The 17,836-nt window shown below is 41.9% G+C and overlaps 1 protein-coding gene across 1 annotated transcript in view; it reads left to right on the forward strand.

The window, feature by feature from the left end:
• The first annotated feature begins 2,869 nt into the window (after positions 1-2,869).
• Positions 2,870-17,836, forward strand: part of JAM2 (junctional adhesion molecule 2) — a 71,225-nt gene continuing 56,258 nt past the window's right edge. Inside the window, exon 1 of the mRNA XM_072138591.1 lies at positions 2,870-3,070. Coding sequence (XP_071994692.1) covers positions 3,019-3,070 — 52 coding nt within the window. The 5' untranslated portion in view covers positions 2,870-3,018. The remainder of the gene's footprint in view (positions 3,071-17,836) is intronic.

Below are 17,836 nucleotides of genomic sequence, written 5' to 3' on the forward strand. Positions count from 1 at the left end.
CCTCAGGTGGCTCATTTGCATACAGTTTTTCATCCTGGTGGTAGATGCCCTTTAAGCAGCCTCCTTATGGTCACATTGAAGCTTTAAAAAAGTCTCGGACAGCCCCTTTAATAGGTGATCGCAGGAGGAGTCTCTGCAATGTGTTTTAAAATGCAATGCAAACGCCACGTGTGAACGCCGCCTATGCGTTCAGGAAACGCACATGTGTAAATAAGATGGAGCTTTCAATTTAAAACGCAATCAAAGCGCTACGTGTGCACTTGGTCTCACACCAGGCCCCGGCCCAAGCCCAGCTTCTCCAATTTCTCAGACAGCCCCTTTAAACCCTTAAGGACGCAGGGTTTTTCCGCTCATTTCTCGCCCTCCAACTTCAAAAATCCATAACTTTTTCATTTTTACGTGTACAGAACTGTGTGAGGGCTTATTTTGTGCGTAACAAATTTTACTTTACCGTAATGTTATTTATTTTAACATGCCAAAAAAAATTCCAAATGTGGAAAAATTTAAAAAAAAACGCACGTGGGCTCAGTTTTTTCAACTTTGACTGTGCACTCAAAATAACACCTCAGCTTTATTCTTTGGTTCGGTGCGATCGCGGTGATACCAAATTTATATAGGTTTTATTGTGTTTTAATACATTTTCAAAAATTAAACGAATGTGTACAAAAAAGAAAAAAGAATTTTGCCATCTTCTGACGCTAATAACTTTTTCATACTTTGGTGCACAGAAATGTGTGAGGAGTCATTTTTTCCGAAATGAGGCGACGTTTTCATTGCTACCATTCTGAGGTCTGTGCGACATTTTGATCATTTTTTATTTCATTTTTTATGTGATTTTAAAAGGTGTAAAAGTCGCATTTCGGACATTTGGGCGCCATTTCCCGTCTCGGAGGTCACCGCCGGCTGTAAATGTTTTTATATTTTGATAGATCGGGCATTTTGGGACGCGGCGATACCTAATATGTTTGTGATTTTTACTGTTTATTATGTTTTATATCAGTTCTAGGGAAAGGGGGGTGATTTGAATTTTTTATATTTTATTAATTTTTTTTATTTTTTAAACTTTTTTTTTTCTTTTTTTTCCCCACTATTTCTTAGATCATCTAGGGTACATTAACCCTAGATGGTCAGATCGCTCCTACCATATACTGCAATACTTCTGTATTGCAATATATGGCATTTTTGCAGCACATTCATTACTATGAGCCACTGGCTCATTGTAACGAATCTGCAGATGCCAGATAGTCTCGGGTCAAACGAAGACCCGAGGCTACCATGGTAACCGATCGACGCCCCCCCGATGACGTTCGGGGGCGCGGCGATCGTAATAAAGATGGCGGCGCCTGCACGCCGCTGTCTTTTAAACGCCGCTGGCGACTTTGCCAGCGGCAATGAAAGGGTTAATAGCCGCGATCGGTGCAAACACCGACCGCGGTTATTAGCAGTGGGGGTTTTCTGCAATATGCAACAACCCCCACCCTTGTATAAGAGGACTCAGCCCGTGAGCCCTCTTCATACACTCCTTATACCTCTGCGCCGTAGAGCTACGGCGCAGAGCGTTAAGGGGTTAACCCCTTAAGGTGCCAGGGGTGCATGAAGAAGGCTCACAGACTGAGTCCTCTTCATACACAGGTGGGGGTTGTTGCATATTGCAACAACCCCCACTGCTAATAACCGCGGTCAGTGCTTGCACCGATCGCGGCTATTAACTCCTCCGATGCAGCCGACAAAGCTGCCGGTGGAATTTAAAAGACGGCGGCACGTGGGCTCCGCCATCTTGGATCTGATTGTCATCAGACCTGAGGCTGCATGGTTTCTGAAGTTGCTCATTGTAACGTATACTGTTCAGAAATGCCATATACTGCAATACTGTAGTATTGCAGTGTATGATAGGAATGATCAGACCATCTAGAGTTAATGTACCCTAGAGGTTCTAAAAAACTGTAAAAAAAAAGTTTCAAAAAAGTTTTAAAAATAAAAACAAAATGTTAAAAACCTAATAGTTCGAATAGAACTGACATAAAACGTAATAAACAGTAAAAGTCACAGACACATTAGGTATCGCCGCGTCCCAAAATGCCCGATCTATCAAAATGGAAAAACGGTTATTGCCAGCGGCAAACCCCATAACGGAAAATGGCCGAAATGCGACTTTTACACTATTTTACTTCACATAAAAAATGGAATAAAAAGTGACCAAAATGTTGCACAGTCCTCAAAATGATAGCAATGAAAACGTCGGCTCATTTCGCAAAAAATGACACCTCACACAGCTCCATGCGCCAAAGTATGAAAAAGTTATTAGCGTCAGAAGATGGCAAAAAATGTTCTTTTTGTACACATTCGTTTAATTTTTGAAAATGCATTAAAACGCAATAAAACCTGTATAAATTTGGTATCACTGCGATCGCACCGAACCAAAGAATAAAGTAGAAGTGTTATTTGGAGCGCACAGTGAAAGGCGTAAAAACTGAGCCCACAAGAACGTGACGTGAATGTGATTTTTCCACATTTTGCCACATTTGGAATTTTTTTCCAGCTTCCCAATACACGGCATGGAATAATAAATAATGTGACAGAGAAGTAAAATGTGTTATGCACAAAGTAAGCCCTCACACAGCTCTGTACACGTAAAAATGAAAAAGTTATGAATTTTTGAAGGTGGAGAGCGAGAAATTAGCAAAAATACCCTGCGTACTTAAGGGGTTAATTCTCATATTGCATTGTGGGGATTAATGAATCTGAAATCTGTCAAATGAATTCTTCAAATTCGAGTGAGAAGGAAAATAAATGAAATCTTGTGCAGAGCTGGAGTCGGAGCTTGTCCACTCCTCTCGCTGTGAGTGCTGCGCACATGCGCACGGCGGGCTGTAGGGGGCGCTGCGGAGCCGCAGTGTGTGCAGATGCTCAGAGCTCCCGTTAGAAGCCGCAGCAGCAGTGTGAGGGTGTCATTGCCTCTCAGTGGTGTCTGCTCTCCGGATCTCAGCCCTCGGCTCCTCACTTGTTCCTCTCTGCAGGATGTGGCTCCCGCTCTGGCTGATATTTCTGGGACACTTTGTTGCTCTTTGCAGTAAGTTTCTGGGGTTTCCCTCTCTCTTTTGCAGGGTCTCTTTCACTTTGTGCTCCTGAGTTGTCTGGGGGTCTCTGGTCTTTGTGTTTCTAGCTTTGTCCTAGCTGGGAGGCTGCTGCTAGGGACCTCCAAAAATCCAAGGATCACGTGGTTTGCTGTTTGCAACATTGTATCACCTTGGAATATGGAAACATTGTATCATCACAATCCTCCATCCTATTGTATTCTGCTGACTTGTCCACAAGTGTCCTTGTGTGGTGTCAGTATACATGGCCGGCAGGGCAGGGGTTAATAATACGTGCAGTTTTATTATCATTGCAGTTGACTTAAGATTATTTGGAGTTTTGCACCCGGTACAATATAGACAAATGTACATTGTATTACCGAACAGGGGGGAATTAATATGTTATAAAGTATTTTTATTATAAACTTGTTCATTCTTCTTGTTCATTCAATAAGTGAAAATATAAACCAATTTTTTAGTGACCGGCAGAGGATGGCAGGATGGGGACATTGCTCCAGACTGTGGGGAAACTCACACTGTATATTTGTGTTTGTCCAGCTCTTCTGTGCCCAGTTATCTTATAAGATCAGGTGTTGTAGATATTGTAAATCCAGTATAGGGTTAAAAGTAAGCCCCGTCCCATTACTAGGTGCCAGGGTGTGATAGTTGGGTGTAAGTCATTTACTGTAAGAGTCACAGTAGTTTGTGGTTCTTATGGTTAGGAATGATGATGTGTTGTTACAGTGGAATAATCTGCAGTCACTATGTACCTGCTGCTTGTATATTACTATATTACAGATTTGCTGCCAATGAAATGCAGTTCTATACATCGGTGTGGGAGGATTTGTGCAGTAGGTGCTTGGATTCAGATAAATAGTTTCTGCAACAAATCTGGCAAAAGTGATCCTGTAGGAGAGGCTGCCCGGTGGCATTGTATAGGAGAGGCTGCCCGGTGGCATTGTATAGGAGAGGCTGCCCGGTGGCATTGTATAGGAGAGGCTGCCCGGTGGCATTGTATAGGAGAGGCTGCCCGGTGGCATTGTATAGGAGAGGCTGCCCGGTGGCATTGTATAGGAGAGGCTGCCCGGTGGCATTGTATAGTAGAGGCTGCCCGGTGGCATTGTATAGTAGAGGCTGCCCGGTGGCATTGTATAGTAGAGGCTGCCCGGTGGCATTGTATAGTAGAGGCTGCCCGGTGGCATTGTATAGTAGAGGCTGCCCGGTGGCATTGTATAGTAGAGGCTGCCCGGTGGCATTGTATAGTAGAGGCTGCCTGGTGGCATTGTGTAAGGGAGGCTGCCTGGTGGCATTGTATAGGAGAGGCTGCCCGGTGGCATTGTGTAAGGGAGGCTGCCCCGTGGCATTGTATAGTAGAGGCTGCCCGGTGGCATTGTATAGTAGAGGCTGCCCGGTGGCATTGTATAGTAGAGGCTGCCCGGTGGCATTGTATAGTAGAGGCTGCCCGGTGGCATTGTATAGTAGAGGCTGCCCGGTGGCATTGTATAGTAGAGGCTGCCCGGTGGCGTTGTGAAAGGGAGGCTGCCCTGTGGCGTTGTGAAAGGGAGGCTGCCTAGTGGTATCATGTAGGATATCAAATATGTATTGTATCTTCCTGAGATTGAAGTTGTTGATGGCCTCATTGCCACTAGCAGAAGTTGTCACTGCAGATTCTTCAACAATGCAAGTTAAGAATACGTTCACACATTCAGGTTTTCAGATGCCGCTTTTTTAAGCCAAAAGCAGGGCTGGATAATTCTGGGTAACTACATATCTTTGAGAGAAGCTTTTACTACTCTTATTTTTACTCCACTCCTGGTTTATACATCAAAAACTGCATCTAACAAACTGAACACCCGGTATGTTGGTCCAATGTCACGGACTACACATATTGTACAGGACGAGAGTCTTTGGATCATATGGAAATATGATGCAAGGACTCCCTGTCTGCTGGCTGAACTGCAGTGCCTGTAAAAGTTAATACAGCTTCAGAGCCGCAGTTTGGCCTGAAGGTAAGGAGTCCATGCATCATATTTCTGTATGATGCAAGGACTCCTATGCTGTGATATATGTTTAGTAAGTGGAATCGGACTAACTTACACAGATGTCTTCAGCCAGCCTAGGTCAGGGTAATGTGGCCATCATTTGGTACTTATTTTAGAGCGTGATTACTCCGGGATCATATAGCTAAAACAGACGTCCGTGGTCCTTGAATCATGGGCAGTGTCCTTTTTGCTGGACTGACCAGAGTGCAGAGAACTGGTGATGTGATGTGTATGGTGATATATGATACAAGAAGTCCCTGTTTCCAGTATGTAGCACTGTATGTCCTGATTATAGCAGGGAAGCAGGGACTCCTGGTATCATATATCACTATGATGCTTGGAGTCCCATCCCTGACTCTGTGGTTCACCATTTCATATCTATAATTCACAGGACGTCCGGGCTCACCCGGAGGCCGATATAGGAGATATAGCAAACAGCAGAGAAGGGGTTAAATGCCCCGACTGTCCATTATATTAAGTGCTGGCTTCTTTATTGACGCTTGTCCTGATTTATTACTTGGGTGATAAAGCTCCGTCTTGGTTTTAGCATCGGGTGAATTAGATTCTATTGCGATGGGCTCCTGAAACTCTGTTATTTCTGTAGAATTGCAGTCTCCAAGAGTCTTTGTAGGGAACGCTGCCCAGAGCCGCCAGCGTCAGCTTAGCTTGGCACATCTCTTTATGCCAAGCTGCTGCAGCATCACACATTTGTCTGTAGCTCCGGATATTTAGTGCTCTTCCAGTAAACTCACTTTTTCCACAGTTGCCCCCTCCCTCCCCTGGGACTAGCGATAAACCTTAAGCCGACTCACATGGTCACAGCCCGATACATTGTAACGAAATGATCGACGTCACAGGAAACAAGCCTCATACAATGACACAATACTGCACTTGTCTGCTATCCAGACACAGACAATGCCATGCAAACTTATGGACCCAATTTGGGGAGAATTATTAATATTTCTTACAGAATTATCGCTGTGCACTTGCTGATATCATGTAATGATGATTTTCCTTTTTTGCCAAAGTGACATCAGTTTCTGCATGGCAACGACTCGGCTTTTCTATTGCATAAGTGCAGTTTCACACTGCGATGGACAGTTCAGGAGTCAGTGTACTGTTTCACAGCCTGACCATAGTGTCCAGGATGAGACTCATCATTATATATGTTATAAGGAGTCCCTGCTTCCCCACAGAACAGTAGCACCAAAATGTTATGGTGAGTTAAAGGGAACCAGTTATCAGAAACTGGTCAAATAAACCGCTACCAGTATGTTGTCAAGCAGCTGAGCAGCTTCTAAACCATGTTTCTTTCATGGCCAAGAGTGGTGGCGTCATCAAGCAAATCATCTTTGAAGTGAGGTGTAAATAGCTTTTATGAAGTCAAGGAGGCGGAGAGTTTAACACTGAAGTCAAGCTCTCCCTACCTCAGAATAACCCCTTCACTGTAATTAATAGTCCTGGAGAATGATGTGAGAAGGAAGTGTTCAGATGTGGGAAGAGCTTGACTTTAGTGTTAATGTATCCACCTCCATGACTTTATACAATCCGTTAATATCTGACTTCAAAGTTGATTTTCTGGGTGAGGTCATCAATCTGGGCCTTGAAAGAAACCTGATCGAGAAGGTGTTCAGCTGGTTAACAACATACTGGTAATAGTTTATTAGGCCAATTGCTGATGACAGGTTCCCTCTAAGTGGCAAAGAATGATGCAATGACTCCCATCCCCTGCACTGTGGTCCGAATTTGAGGCCTGCATTTACTATATCTTAACATTGCGTTTACATCACGTTATCATTGAGTTTAGCATAAATCCAATTCAAACGCTGCATGAGACCACAGCCCAAAACAGGGCACTGCAAAGTCTGTGATTCACGAATCCACCGCGACAGCGTGAAAGGGCCGTAAGATAGGATAATTCTTTGTCTTAGCTGGCTAAAGACATATTGCATGTTCTTGAATGCAAGCCTTTTGGTCTGAATGCATCTGTGTCCAGGAATAGCTCCTCCAACCACAGGTCTGAACTGCATTTCCTAGGCCACGTTAACACTTGGCGTTTTTTTTTTTTAGCATTTTAAAATGCATTCAAAAAGCATGAAAGGGAAAAAACATCCTATAAAATCACATGTTTTCTCCAAAACTGATGCGTTTTTCCCAATGAGTTTCAAAACATGATAGAAACGGGACTGAAACGCCAAGAGTGTACGTGCCCTAAGGTGCTGTTCACATGTTGCATTTGTTAACTTGTTGTTAACACAATGTAAACACAATGCTGGGGTTTTTACAATGTGTTAATGTTCAGTTTACATTGCATTTGCATTGGGTTACCTTTGTGTCTTTGTAAATGCGATTTAAGATAAACGCAAACCGTATGTTAACACAATGTTAAAACGCATCCTAAGTGCAATGCAAGCACAGTGTGTGAACGCGGCCTTAGAGAATGTGCGTTCTTTTGCCGGTCAGTGTGAAAACCCTATGGTGTCGTATTTATCATGTGCCCAAAGAATTTTTTTTTTGGAAGGCATCAGACTCAAATACAGACAGGAAAAGGACCCGTTTTTGGTTTCCTACAACCTCCATGCAGATCCGTGTAATACATGTTCCTGCAAAGGGCCCCATTGAAATGAGTCAGTTTGCCATCATTTAATAAAGCGGAAATCATGTGTACGGAAACCTTTGTGTCCATGTAGCCTTACACGCAGGCTGCGTTTACGTAAACGCCATAATAATAATAATTCCTTTATTTATATAGTGCACACAGATTACGCAGCGCTGCACAGAACTTGTCACATCAGTCCCTGTCCCCAATGGGGCTCACAATCTAATCATCCTACCAGTATGTTTTGGAGTGTGGGAGGAAACCGGAGGACCCGGAGGAAACCCATTCACACACAGAGAGAACATACAAACTCTTTTCAGATTGTAAACACAGCTAAAGCTCTCTGTATTAATGCATAATCAACCCCGCGAAGCAGCAGCGATCTCTCCTATCATCTCTCCATACAGTTGGCTGCAGTTTTATCACTCTGTTATGTGTGATCCTAAATATGCTGTTTGGAAATGTGACCCCGTCCCCCCCTCCCCCTCGTCCCCAGCTTAACGCCGTCTGCAAGATTCCAATGTGTGGAATGATCCAGATCCCAGTAATTATCCGCAGGTTGTCGCAGACACCACACATGTCATACCCCGAACATACAGCCGTGGCAGAACAACTGCGGCCCCTGCCATTGTCCCATTGTCACCTTTCCTATGTTAATCATTTGAGGAATGTGGAATGCCGAGCGTCTCACATGTGGTTTGTCTGCTACGACACTGGAGGTAAGTATGTGACAGGGGAGGGTGCGCGCTGCGGAGACCCCGGAGTAACGCCATTTGTTTATAAGCAGCGGTAGTCTATGGATCAGTGACAAACCAGGTCAGACGGGAAGGTCTGAGGATATAGGAATCTTCTATTATACCTTTATATAAGGGGCATCGGAATCGTATGCCATACTGTAGGCCGCACTATAGGCCGCACTATTATGCCGCACTATCCTTAACTACCCTTTGTCAGGTACAACAATTAAAACAGAAACCCTAGTCACCATTTCTAGACCCCTGTTCTATTAAAATATATGGTACTTACAAGTGTTTATGTCCAACTAACATAGTGCTGCCATTCTCCTCTCTAGGGATCTTTCATTTCTTATGACCATGTAAAAGTTTAAGGAACTGCTGTGTCCTAACACTGCTGTGCTCTCTGCATTGAGCTTCTGTATAGCCTCTCCCCTCTGAGTAAAAGTTGTAGCAAGATGCTGTTTGAACACTGCAGCAGTCACTCAGAGCACTTCTGCTCCTCCAACTACTTTTTCTTCTAAATTTTATGGCAGTCGGAGGTTTTAGCACAACATGGAAGGGGGAAGTGCTCCTGCACAGTGTAACAGCCTGTGAAGCTGCAGCATGGAGAGGCTAATCAACATCATTTACATCCCCCACTGGGGATAGCGATCACTTGGTGTCTGGAGCAAGGGACCTGCAGTCAGACATAGTGGTACAAGGTGAGCTCTGCTACATCTGTGTATATAGGGGACACATATCCTGTACTTTCATGCTATGAACTAAGTGCGAGGAATTAGAATCCTATCAACATTTGGGCAAAAATAAATTATTTGAACAGGAAGCCAAAATCAGACATGAGATTTTCTCCTGTGGCCGCCCCAGTCACTCGGTTATCCTGTTCCTCCTCAGATGCCCGGAGTTTGAGATGGTTTAAATTCCTTTGAATTAGTTAGACATTTTTGGGGATAGTAGGGGGGCGCTGGTGTTTTTATAGCTACTATTTGCAAACAGATGTCTTGTCGGGGGCTGTCAGACCCTGGCTAAGAAAGGAGCCCGACACTGGTGGGGGACAGGTGGCTGCCCCTGGAGCTCCACATTCATCCCTGTTCCCATGTACAGAGGGGGGCACACACCAACATGATAATAACTGAGATACCTAAGGAGGAAGTTACATTGTAACAAAATCTTCTCCTCCATCCACATAGAACCTCTCCAGGCTTAGAACTGATATCTGTGTGATGTAGAAGTTCTCTTGTTATCCGCCTGTATAATGTATGTAAATTAATAACTGGTAAGATACCATTCTAGATGTTTCCTAACACATCCTGGTACATTGTAACGACACCCTCTGATCGCATGTGTTCCAATGGAACCCACGTACATTTACATTGCATGTCAACCTACGGACATGGTAAATACAACTTTTAATATAGCGAAGTGATGAAGTGGCTATAATTCCCATCTTTAACATCTTAACAACATAAATAAAAGTTCAAATCAGCCCCTTTACTCAAGAACACAAATAAAAGTTGGAGCAGCACGGTGGCTCAGTGGTTAGCACTATAGCCTTGTGGCGCTGGGGACCAGTTTGTATGTTTTCTTTGTGTTTCTGTGGGCTTCCATTGGGTCCTCCGGTTTCCTCTCACACTCTAAAACATACTGGTAGGTTGATTATATTGGGAGCCCCATAGGGACAATGACTGATTTGGAGAGATCTGTGCAGCGCTGCGTAATACGTGTGCTCTATATAAATAAAGTAATTATTCTAAACAAACATGAACATGTCAGGTATCTCCGCATCCAAAAATGCCCGCTATGTCATAATGTAAAACGGTTATTCCCAGCCGTTAACCCTGTTACAGAAAATTGCGCCCATGTGACCAAATCGCCACTTTTTCCACATTTCACAACACAAATAAATCTGATTAAAAAGTGATTGATAACACACTCCTAATACACTCCCAACAATGGTAGAAATGAAAACATCAGAGAAAAACACAGATAAACGGAAATTTAAACCTCACACAGTGGGGCACATTTACTTACCCATCCTGCGCGCTATTCCCGATACGGACTGTCCGATGATCTTGCGTTGTGGCTCAATTCACGAAGCTCGTGCGCACGATTTCCTGCATCTGTCGCTTCCCCGCTCAGGTCCGCCGGAGTTCACCTTCTTCTTCCCGGTGTATGAAAGTGCTTGGTATTGCAACACTATTTAAATGTTAAATCCTGCTCGTTGTCCGAATCCGTTCCCCAATTTGTGTCACATGAAAGATGGCGCCAATGCACCAAAATCCGATCATGTGCGCCAAAAACCCCGTCTAAATGCGGCGCACATCAAAAATCGTCGGGTATTCCGACAATAGTACGGACAGCGGACCCTTAGCAAATGAGCTCCAATGTATCAAAGGCCACACAATATTAAGTTTCACACAAGCTGCAGCTCCGTCCATATTCACATTTATGTAAAGTGTAATTGATGTTATGTTATATGTGGACCAATAAGAGGGATATTTCTTGGAGTTACACCCACAGCAGACGTATAGATAAACTATAAGACCCCCCGCATTTTCGTTGGGAATAGAAACCTGTCTGGCCGCCATTATTCCTCCGTCTGCGCCATTCACCTGTCATTACGTGTGATTTGATATTTAAGTGTCAGGCGATGGGTTTGCCACAAAACTCCCCAAACTGTAACTGTACCACCCAGTTATTCCCTTATACACAAGTAAGTTAGTAGTCACAGCCCCCCGGACCCGGGATTATGTGTAATCACTTGCACACTCTGCCACCTGCTCCTCCAAAACATCTCAGGAATGTGCCCTCTTGTTATTGTGGGAACAGCAAAAATTCTCTGTTCCTCTGATTCATCCTGATGGTTATTATTGTAACTTATCACAAATAATTTTTACTAAACTCCAGTCTCTTCTGAGTTTCTGTCCCACCACCACACTGGATGCCTGTCACTTGGAGAGAAAATTCCTTTCTGCTAATGATCTAAGTTTAATATCCTCTATAATGTAAAACTTCAATCTCAGTCTGGAAGAGGCTTCTCCAGCTGCACCTGTTCTCCGGAATGTGCTACCCCCGGCAAACAGGTTGATTCCCAGCATTCCCAGTTTTAAATGTGCCTTAAAAACACTTTTTACTCATACTCCTGACATTCCTCATTTTAAGTACTCTCTGAGAGACCCCCTCTTATGTTATTCATTATAAACAGACAACAGACTCTTCATAGATCTCTGTTGTGTTGCAAATATAGACACTTAAAGGAGGTCTAGCACCACCCCCCAAGTATTGTGATCTTCTGGCGGCATGTTGTTGAGAAATTCACTCTGATTAATTAAAAAAAAATACCATTTACAAGAAATTCCCATTTTAATTCATATGCTAATTAAGCAGTTGGTGAACCCGGGTGTTTCCTTAGCGCCCAGAACACCTATCTAGACCACCACCCTCTCGGTGCAATAAGCAGCAGATTTATCTTGTGTGAAGCACTGGGTGACGGGGGATGTGATTCAGTCGGGACAAGCAGTGATCTGGGTGCTGAGGTCACACCCAAGGTGCACCAATACCTCATTAGCATACAGATTAAAATAGGAATATCTCAGAAATAAGGTAATGGAAATAAATGATAAAGATGGGGAATATTGGATAAGGGGTATGTTGGAAATCACACATATCCCTCCCCTTAAAGGAAACTACTGTATGATTCATACGTTATAAAGCAGTATCACTCATTATGCAGGATCTGGCCTTGTAATAGTTTTTATGGTCTCCTTTTCCTAAAAATGATGTTTAAAAAATATATTTATGAGCTGCAAGTGCTACGGTGGATTTGGACAATGACGCACAGGATAGGGCCTAACTTGCTGATCGGCAGGGGTCTCCGTGCTGGGACCCCCACAGATCACGACAACTGGGGGTCTGATGTACATCCGTCGGAAGCCTCGTCGCTTACTGAGAAGACTGGAGCAGAACGGACATGCGTTGGCATCAGTGAAGTGGGGTCTAATGGAGGTGCTTTGGACCCCGTAGGACCCCCCATTCTCGTAATATGTGGGTGTCTCATCACTGAGACCCCCACCGATCAGCAAGTTAGGCCCTATCCGGGTGGAAAAACCTCTTTAAGGTCTTATTCACACACCAGTCTTTTGCTCAATGTAATTCCCTCCTTACTGGAGTGAGATTAAAAAAAAACAAAATTGGTTGCAACTTTTTAAAAAGTTTTTATAAATCAGCTTGCCAAGGTAACAATGTTTTTGTGTTAAAAAAAGGTTTTTTTTTCCATGTGAAAATGTATATAAAAAGAAATTCTTGAAATTTCTCTGGTTTCCCACCTGCCACTCAGCCAAAATTCTGCAGGTTATAAAAGTTTAGCACATGAGAGCAGCTGCTCGCGTCCCTCACCGTATGTAAAAAGTTTCTGGAGCTTCTTCTAATTGGAGATCTCAGAAGTTACTGCTGATCATGGGGGCAGGGATTTTCCAGGATTCCCTGTCTGTCATCCCATTCAAAAACTCCTGTCATCCTCATTATGTCCTGCTGCCTTTCTGTAGTAGTTGCACATTTTATTATGTTAATTACAACATTTTTGTGATGTCCACACCCTCCCCGACCCCTCCCCACCCCATACTGTACTCATGTGATGGCTTTAATAGTTACATGAATATTTGTTAAAAAAAAAAAAAAGAAAAAAAAAATCATATTAAAAAAAAAAAATTAAAATCTAGATTTAACCCACTAATAGAAAAGTCATATAAAAATTTTAAAAGCAATAAAAATCTAAAGTAAGAAAGTTATTTTAAAAAAAATCAAAAGTTGCTGAAATATTTGGTTTGATTAATATTTTATATTAGAGATCATTATAAAAAATATATACTACTTATGGTAATTACAGGCGGTCCCCTACTTAAGGACATCCGACTTACAGACAACCCATAGTTACAGACAGACCCCTCTGTCCTCTGGTGACCTCTCTGGATGTTACTATAGTCCCAGGCTGCAATGATCAGCTGTAAGGTGTCTGTAATGAAGTTTTATTGATAATCCTTGGTCCCATTACAGCAGAAAATGTTTAAACTCCAATTGTCACTGGGACCAAAAATTTTTTTTGTCTGGATCTACAATTATAAAATATACAGTTTCGACTTACATACAAATTCAACTTAAGAACAAACCTCCGGACCCTATCTTGTACGTAACTCGTGTACTGCCTGTATGTGTTATATTATCAATTTATACTCTTATTTATTTTAAGAGAATATTGTTCAATAATTATTTGTATTGTCACATAGATTTTAAACATTTGTATTTTATTGAAAATGCATATATTAATAATCCATACCATTACAAATTTTTTTTTCAAAAATAAAAAGTTTTCAGATTCTTAAATTTTCACATATTATCTTCATTAATTACAATTAGTTTACCCCTCCTCCTATCCCCCCCCCCCATTCCTTCCCAATCCACCCTGAAATTTTAAACATTAATAGAAAAGCAATCACAAAGTAAAAGGAAACTAAAAATCACATTTAAAATAACAAAAATATGAAATTTTGGGACTAGCATTAGTTGAATTTTTTTTTTTCCATTTTCCTTTATATATTGGACTTCCATTGGTTTTATATTCGTATAGTTCTGCATTTGTGATCATTTATTGCTTTTTAACTAATTAAAATTCCAACAAAGTTTTAATTTAAAATAAAAATACAGAAATGTTTTATCATATTCTGAGAGGATGAGAAGTTGAAGGACCTTCTTTAGTTTTTTGAAAGATTTTTTTTTTTTTTTTTGCTTTTTCTGTTGGCTTTTTAGTTTTATATACCGTAATTAAACAATAAATTATAAGAAATACATTTGAAATCATTTTAAATTAAATCAAAGTTGAATTTTTAAAAAAAATACATAAATGTAATATCTCTTTCTGATGTGATATTAAGTTTTGGGACTTAAATTGGCTTTAAAAAAAAATGTATTTTATTATTTTTTATGGTTTTACATTTTATATAATTAAACAATAAATGATTACAATAAATATCATTTTCTGATGTGATATTAAGTTTTGGGATTCTCATTAGTTTTAAAATTTTTTTATTTTTTATTATTTTTTTCTGGTTTTACATGATCACAAATACATTTTCAATGAGTTAAATTACAGCGAGGTTAAATTAAAACTTTCGGAGGGGATGATATATACATTTCCTGCTCTGCTTTTTAGTTCTCGTTAATCTTTTGGCCCTGGAAAGGTCTCAGGGAAGTCATTGTGAGGCTTGTCGCTTATGTTTAGTGGTGTTTGCTCACAATTCCCAGAATCCTTCCCCCTGGTTGAGCCTCTGAACAAGAGGATGAATGAATGATTGGGCCGGTGCTTTGTATTGTCTCTTTTTAGGGCACTCAATGGGACTGTGTGTTTCCTTGGACACTATAGAACATGTCTATGACATTTCGTGTTTTCTCACTGATCCCCGGCTGGGAAGGTCCTGTCCTCTCGCTCAGGATTTGAGCGGTGAGAAGAGAATGTTACAGTATTGGTGTACTTTATAACATCTACTGTAACATTACAGGCAGTCCCCGGGTTACGTACAAGATAGGGTCCATAGGTTTGTTCTTAAGTTGAATTTGTATGCAAGTCGAAACTGTATATTTTATAATTGTAGATCCAGGCAAAAATTTTTTTACCCCAGTGACAATTGGAGTTTCAAATTTTTTGCTGTAATTAGACCAATGATTATCCATAAAGCTTCATTACAGACACCTTACAGCTGATCATTGCAGTCTGGGACTATAGTAACATCCAGAGACTTCACCAGAGGTAACAGGGGGCAGAGGGGTCCGTCTGTAACTATGGGTCATCTTTAAGTCTGGTGTCCTTAAGTAGGGGACCGCCTGTATATGTAGAGGCAGAACTAATCAAGTGCTGATCAAATTATTCTTCTATTTATTTATTCCATATACAAAGTGGGGCTTTCCAAAAAAAATTTCAAAAACAAGTACAAAAACATTGAACTAGATGATCATTATGGGTGCACAAGTAGTTATCATCCGGTTGAGTCATTTTGAATAAACTTAATTAATAGTCCTCAGTATATTGTCACAGACATTTTTGCTTTCATTTTTTTTGTGGCTTTTAAGATACAAGTACCGGTAATTTATTATTTTATTGCTAGAATTAAAAAAAATAACAGAGGAAGATAATGTAATACAGTAAAGTGCAATACAGCTCAATATAAATGTGTAAAAATGTGTTTATTGGCGGAATGGAAATATTTTTCAGTTTCTGTTTTGCTTCAGATATCATCACTTTTAGTTTTATGATGTATAGAGTCATAGAAGCAAAAATGTATGTAGAGAGGAATAGTGCAGATATAGGGGCAGATTTACTTACCCGGCCCATTCGCGATCCAGCGGCGCCTTCTCTGCACAGGATTCGGGTCCGGACGGGATTTATGAAGGTAGTTCCTCCGCCGTCCACCAGGTGGCGCTGCTGCGCTGAAAATCATCTGAACGCGCCGGAATACACCGAGCTGGACCAGGTGAAGGTAAGAGCTTCCAAAGCGACACATTTTCGGTTTTTAAATGCGGCGGTTTTTCCGAATATGTCGGGTTTTCGTTCGGCCACGCCCCCCGATTTCCGTTGCGCCATGCGCCACAATCCGATCGTGTGCTCCAAAATCCCGGGGCAATTCAGGGAAAATCGGCACAAATCGGAAATATTCGGGTAACACGTCGGGAAAACACGAATCGGGCCCTTAGTAAATGACCCCCATAGTGTGGTATTGTTATAATTATATTTAATAGATAGTTATAGGTGGCTGCTCGTCTTGTGTGGTGGTGTTGGCCACAATCAATTACTTTTGCTTTGTGAGGTTTTCCTCGGGGCAACCGCTGGTGACCCCATTTGCCGAAATGTCTCGAGTGTAGATTCACTCAAAAAATACCATTTGGCGCTCAACTGTGGGATAAGAATTCTAATTTTATTATATATAAAAATGCTAAAAAAAATAATAAAAAGTTTGTGTGTGTGTGTGTATATATATTATATTGCAATGAGTAATAAGTCAAAAAAACTTAATGGGGTTGTCTAGCAAGTTAGGCCCTATCCATAGGGCTATCACTAAACGGTGGGGGTCTCAGTGATCATGAGAACAGGGGTTCGTTGTACACCCCCCATTGCACCCAAAATGACCGAAGTAGTCAGTTCCGCATGCTACGTTCATCTCTATGGAGCTATCTCCGTCACCACCATAAAGATGAACCAAGCAGCCAGCGCATGCGTGACTGGCAGCTGTGGTCTTTTCTGGTGCAATGGGGATACAACAGACCTCTGGGAGAGATGGATATGACATAGATAGATATGACTGAGAGATGAGAGTAAAACATATGACAGAGAGATGAAAGATAGATGGATATGAAGTGAACAGATATGATATAAACCGCTACTAACTAAGAACTTGGTATTGATTAGTCTTAGAGGAGTTGTCTATAAATACATGTAAAATCAGATGTGCTTGATCAGTGGAAATTGTAAGATTTTCATATGTTTTTGGTCCTAGTGTTCTCCGACCATCCGTATTTGCGTTGTTTTGCACCGCTTTAGCGTCATTCGAGTTGTGTCAGATTTTCGGCAAGCAATGTTGTATCTGATGTAGACCCGTTCAAGAACATCTTAGGCTACATTCACACTACCGTATGGAGGACGTATATACGGCCGATATACGTCCTCCACAGACGGCAATGGGCGCACGGCGCCCTACGGGAGCGGTACGGTGCAGCACACGTGCTCTGCACCCGGGAAAAAGATAGGACCTGTCCTATCTTTACCCGTAATACGGCACCGTGCGCCATGTATCCCTATGGAGAGGGGCGGGGGTGAGCTGTGCTCACCTCCTCCTCCTCTCCCCGGTACGGTACGGGTGGGCAACGGCAGTGTGAATGTAGCCTTAGTTAATATCTTGGTCAGAACACAAAAATGGAAAGCAAACCGGGGACAGAACCATTATATGTTGGAAACAGAACCCAGTTAACCCCACGGGCTATAAAAGGGACTGTTTTTCCGTTTCTGGGGTTGAAAAGTAGGGATTTGTTTCAAAGACTCCTATTGGAGCATCCGCTGTAGATGTTACATAGATGGATTGATAAATATCAGGTGGATTTATGAATAGAGAGGGATCCATACCTTGGATAAGATGGACAGTATGGCCGCTTTACCAACGCCGATACTATCCGGGTCACACGTAAATGAAAGGATTTATTCTTTCTTATAAAAGCTCCATCTTTTCTTAGCGTAAACTTATTTTTTATTATTTTCCAACCACAAGTGAGAATCCCATCTCCAGTAATCGCGTTCCTGGTTCCTCTGGGTTTAGTACATATTGGATATCATTATAGAATATCACTTGT

Source organism: Engystomops pustulosus, chromosome 2, assembly GCF_040894005.1.
Source record: "Engystomops pustulosus chromosome 2, aEngPut4.maternal, whole genome shotgun sequence".
Classification (NCBI taxonomy): Eukaryota; Metazoa; Chordata; class Amphibia; order Anura; family Leptodactylidae; genus Engystomops; species Engystomops pustulosus.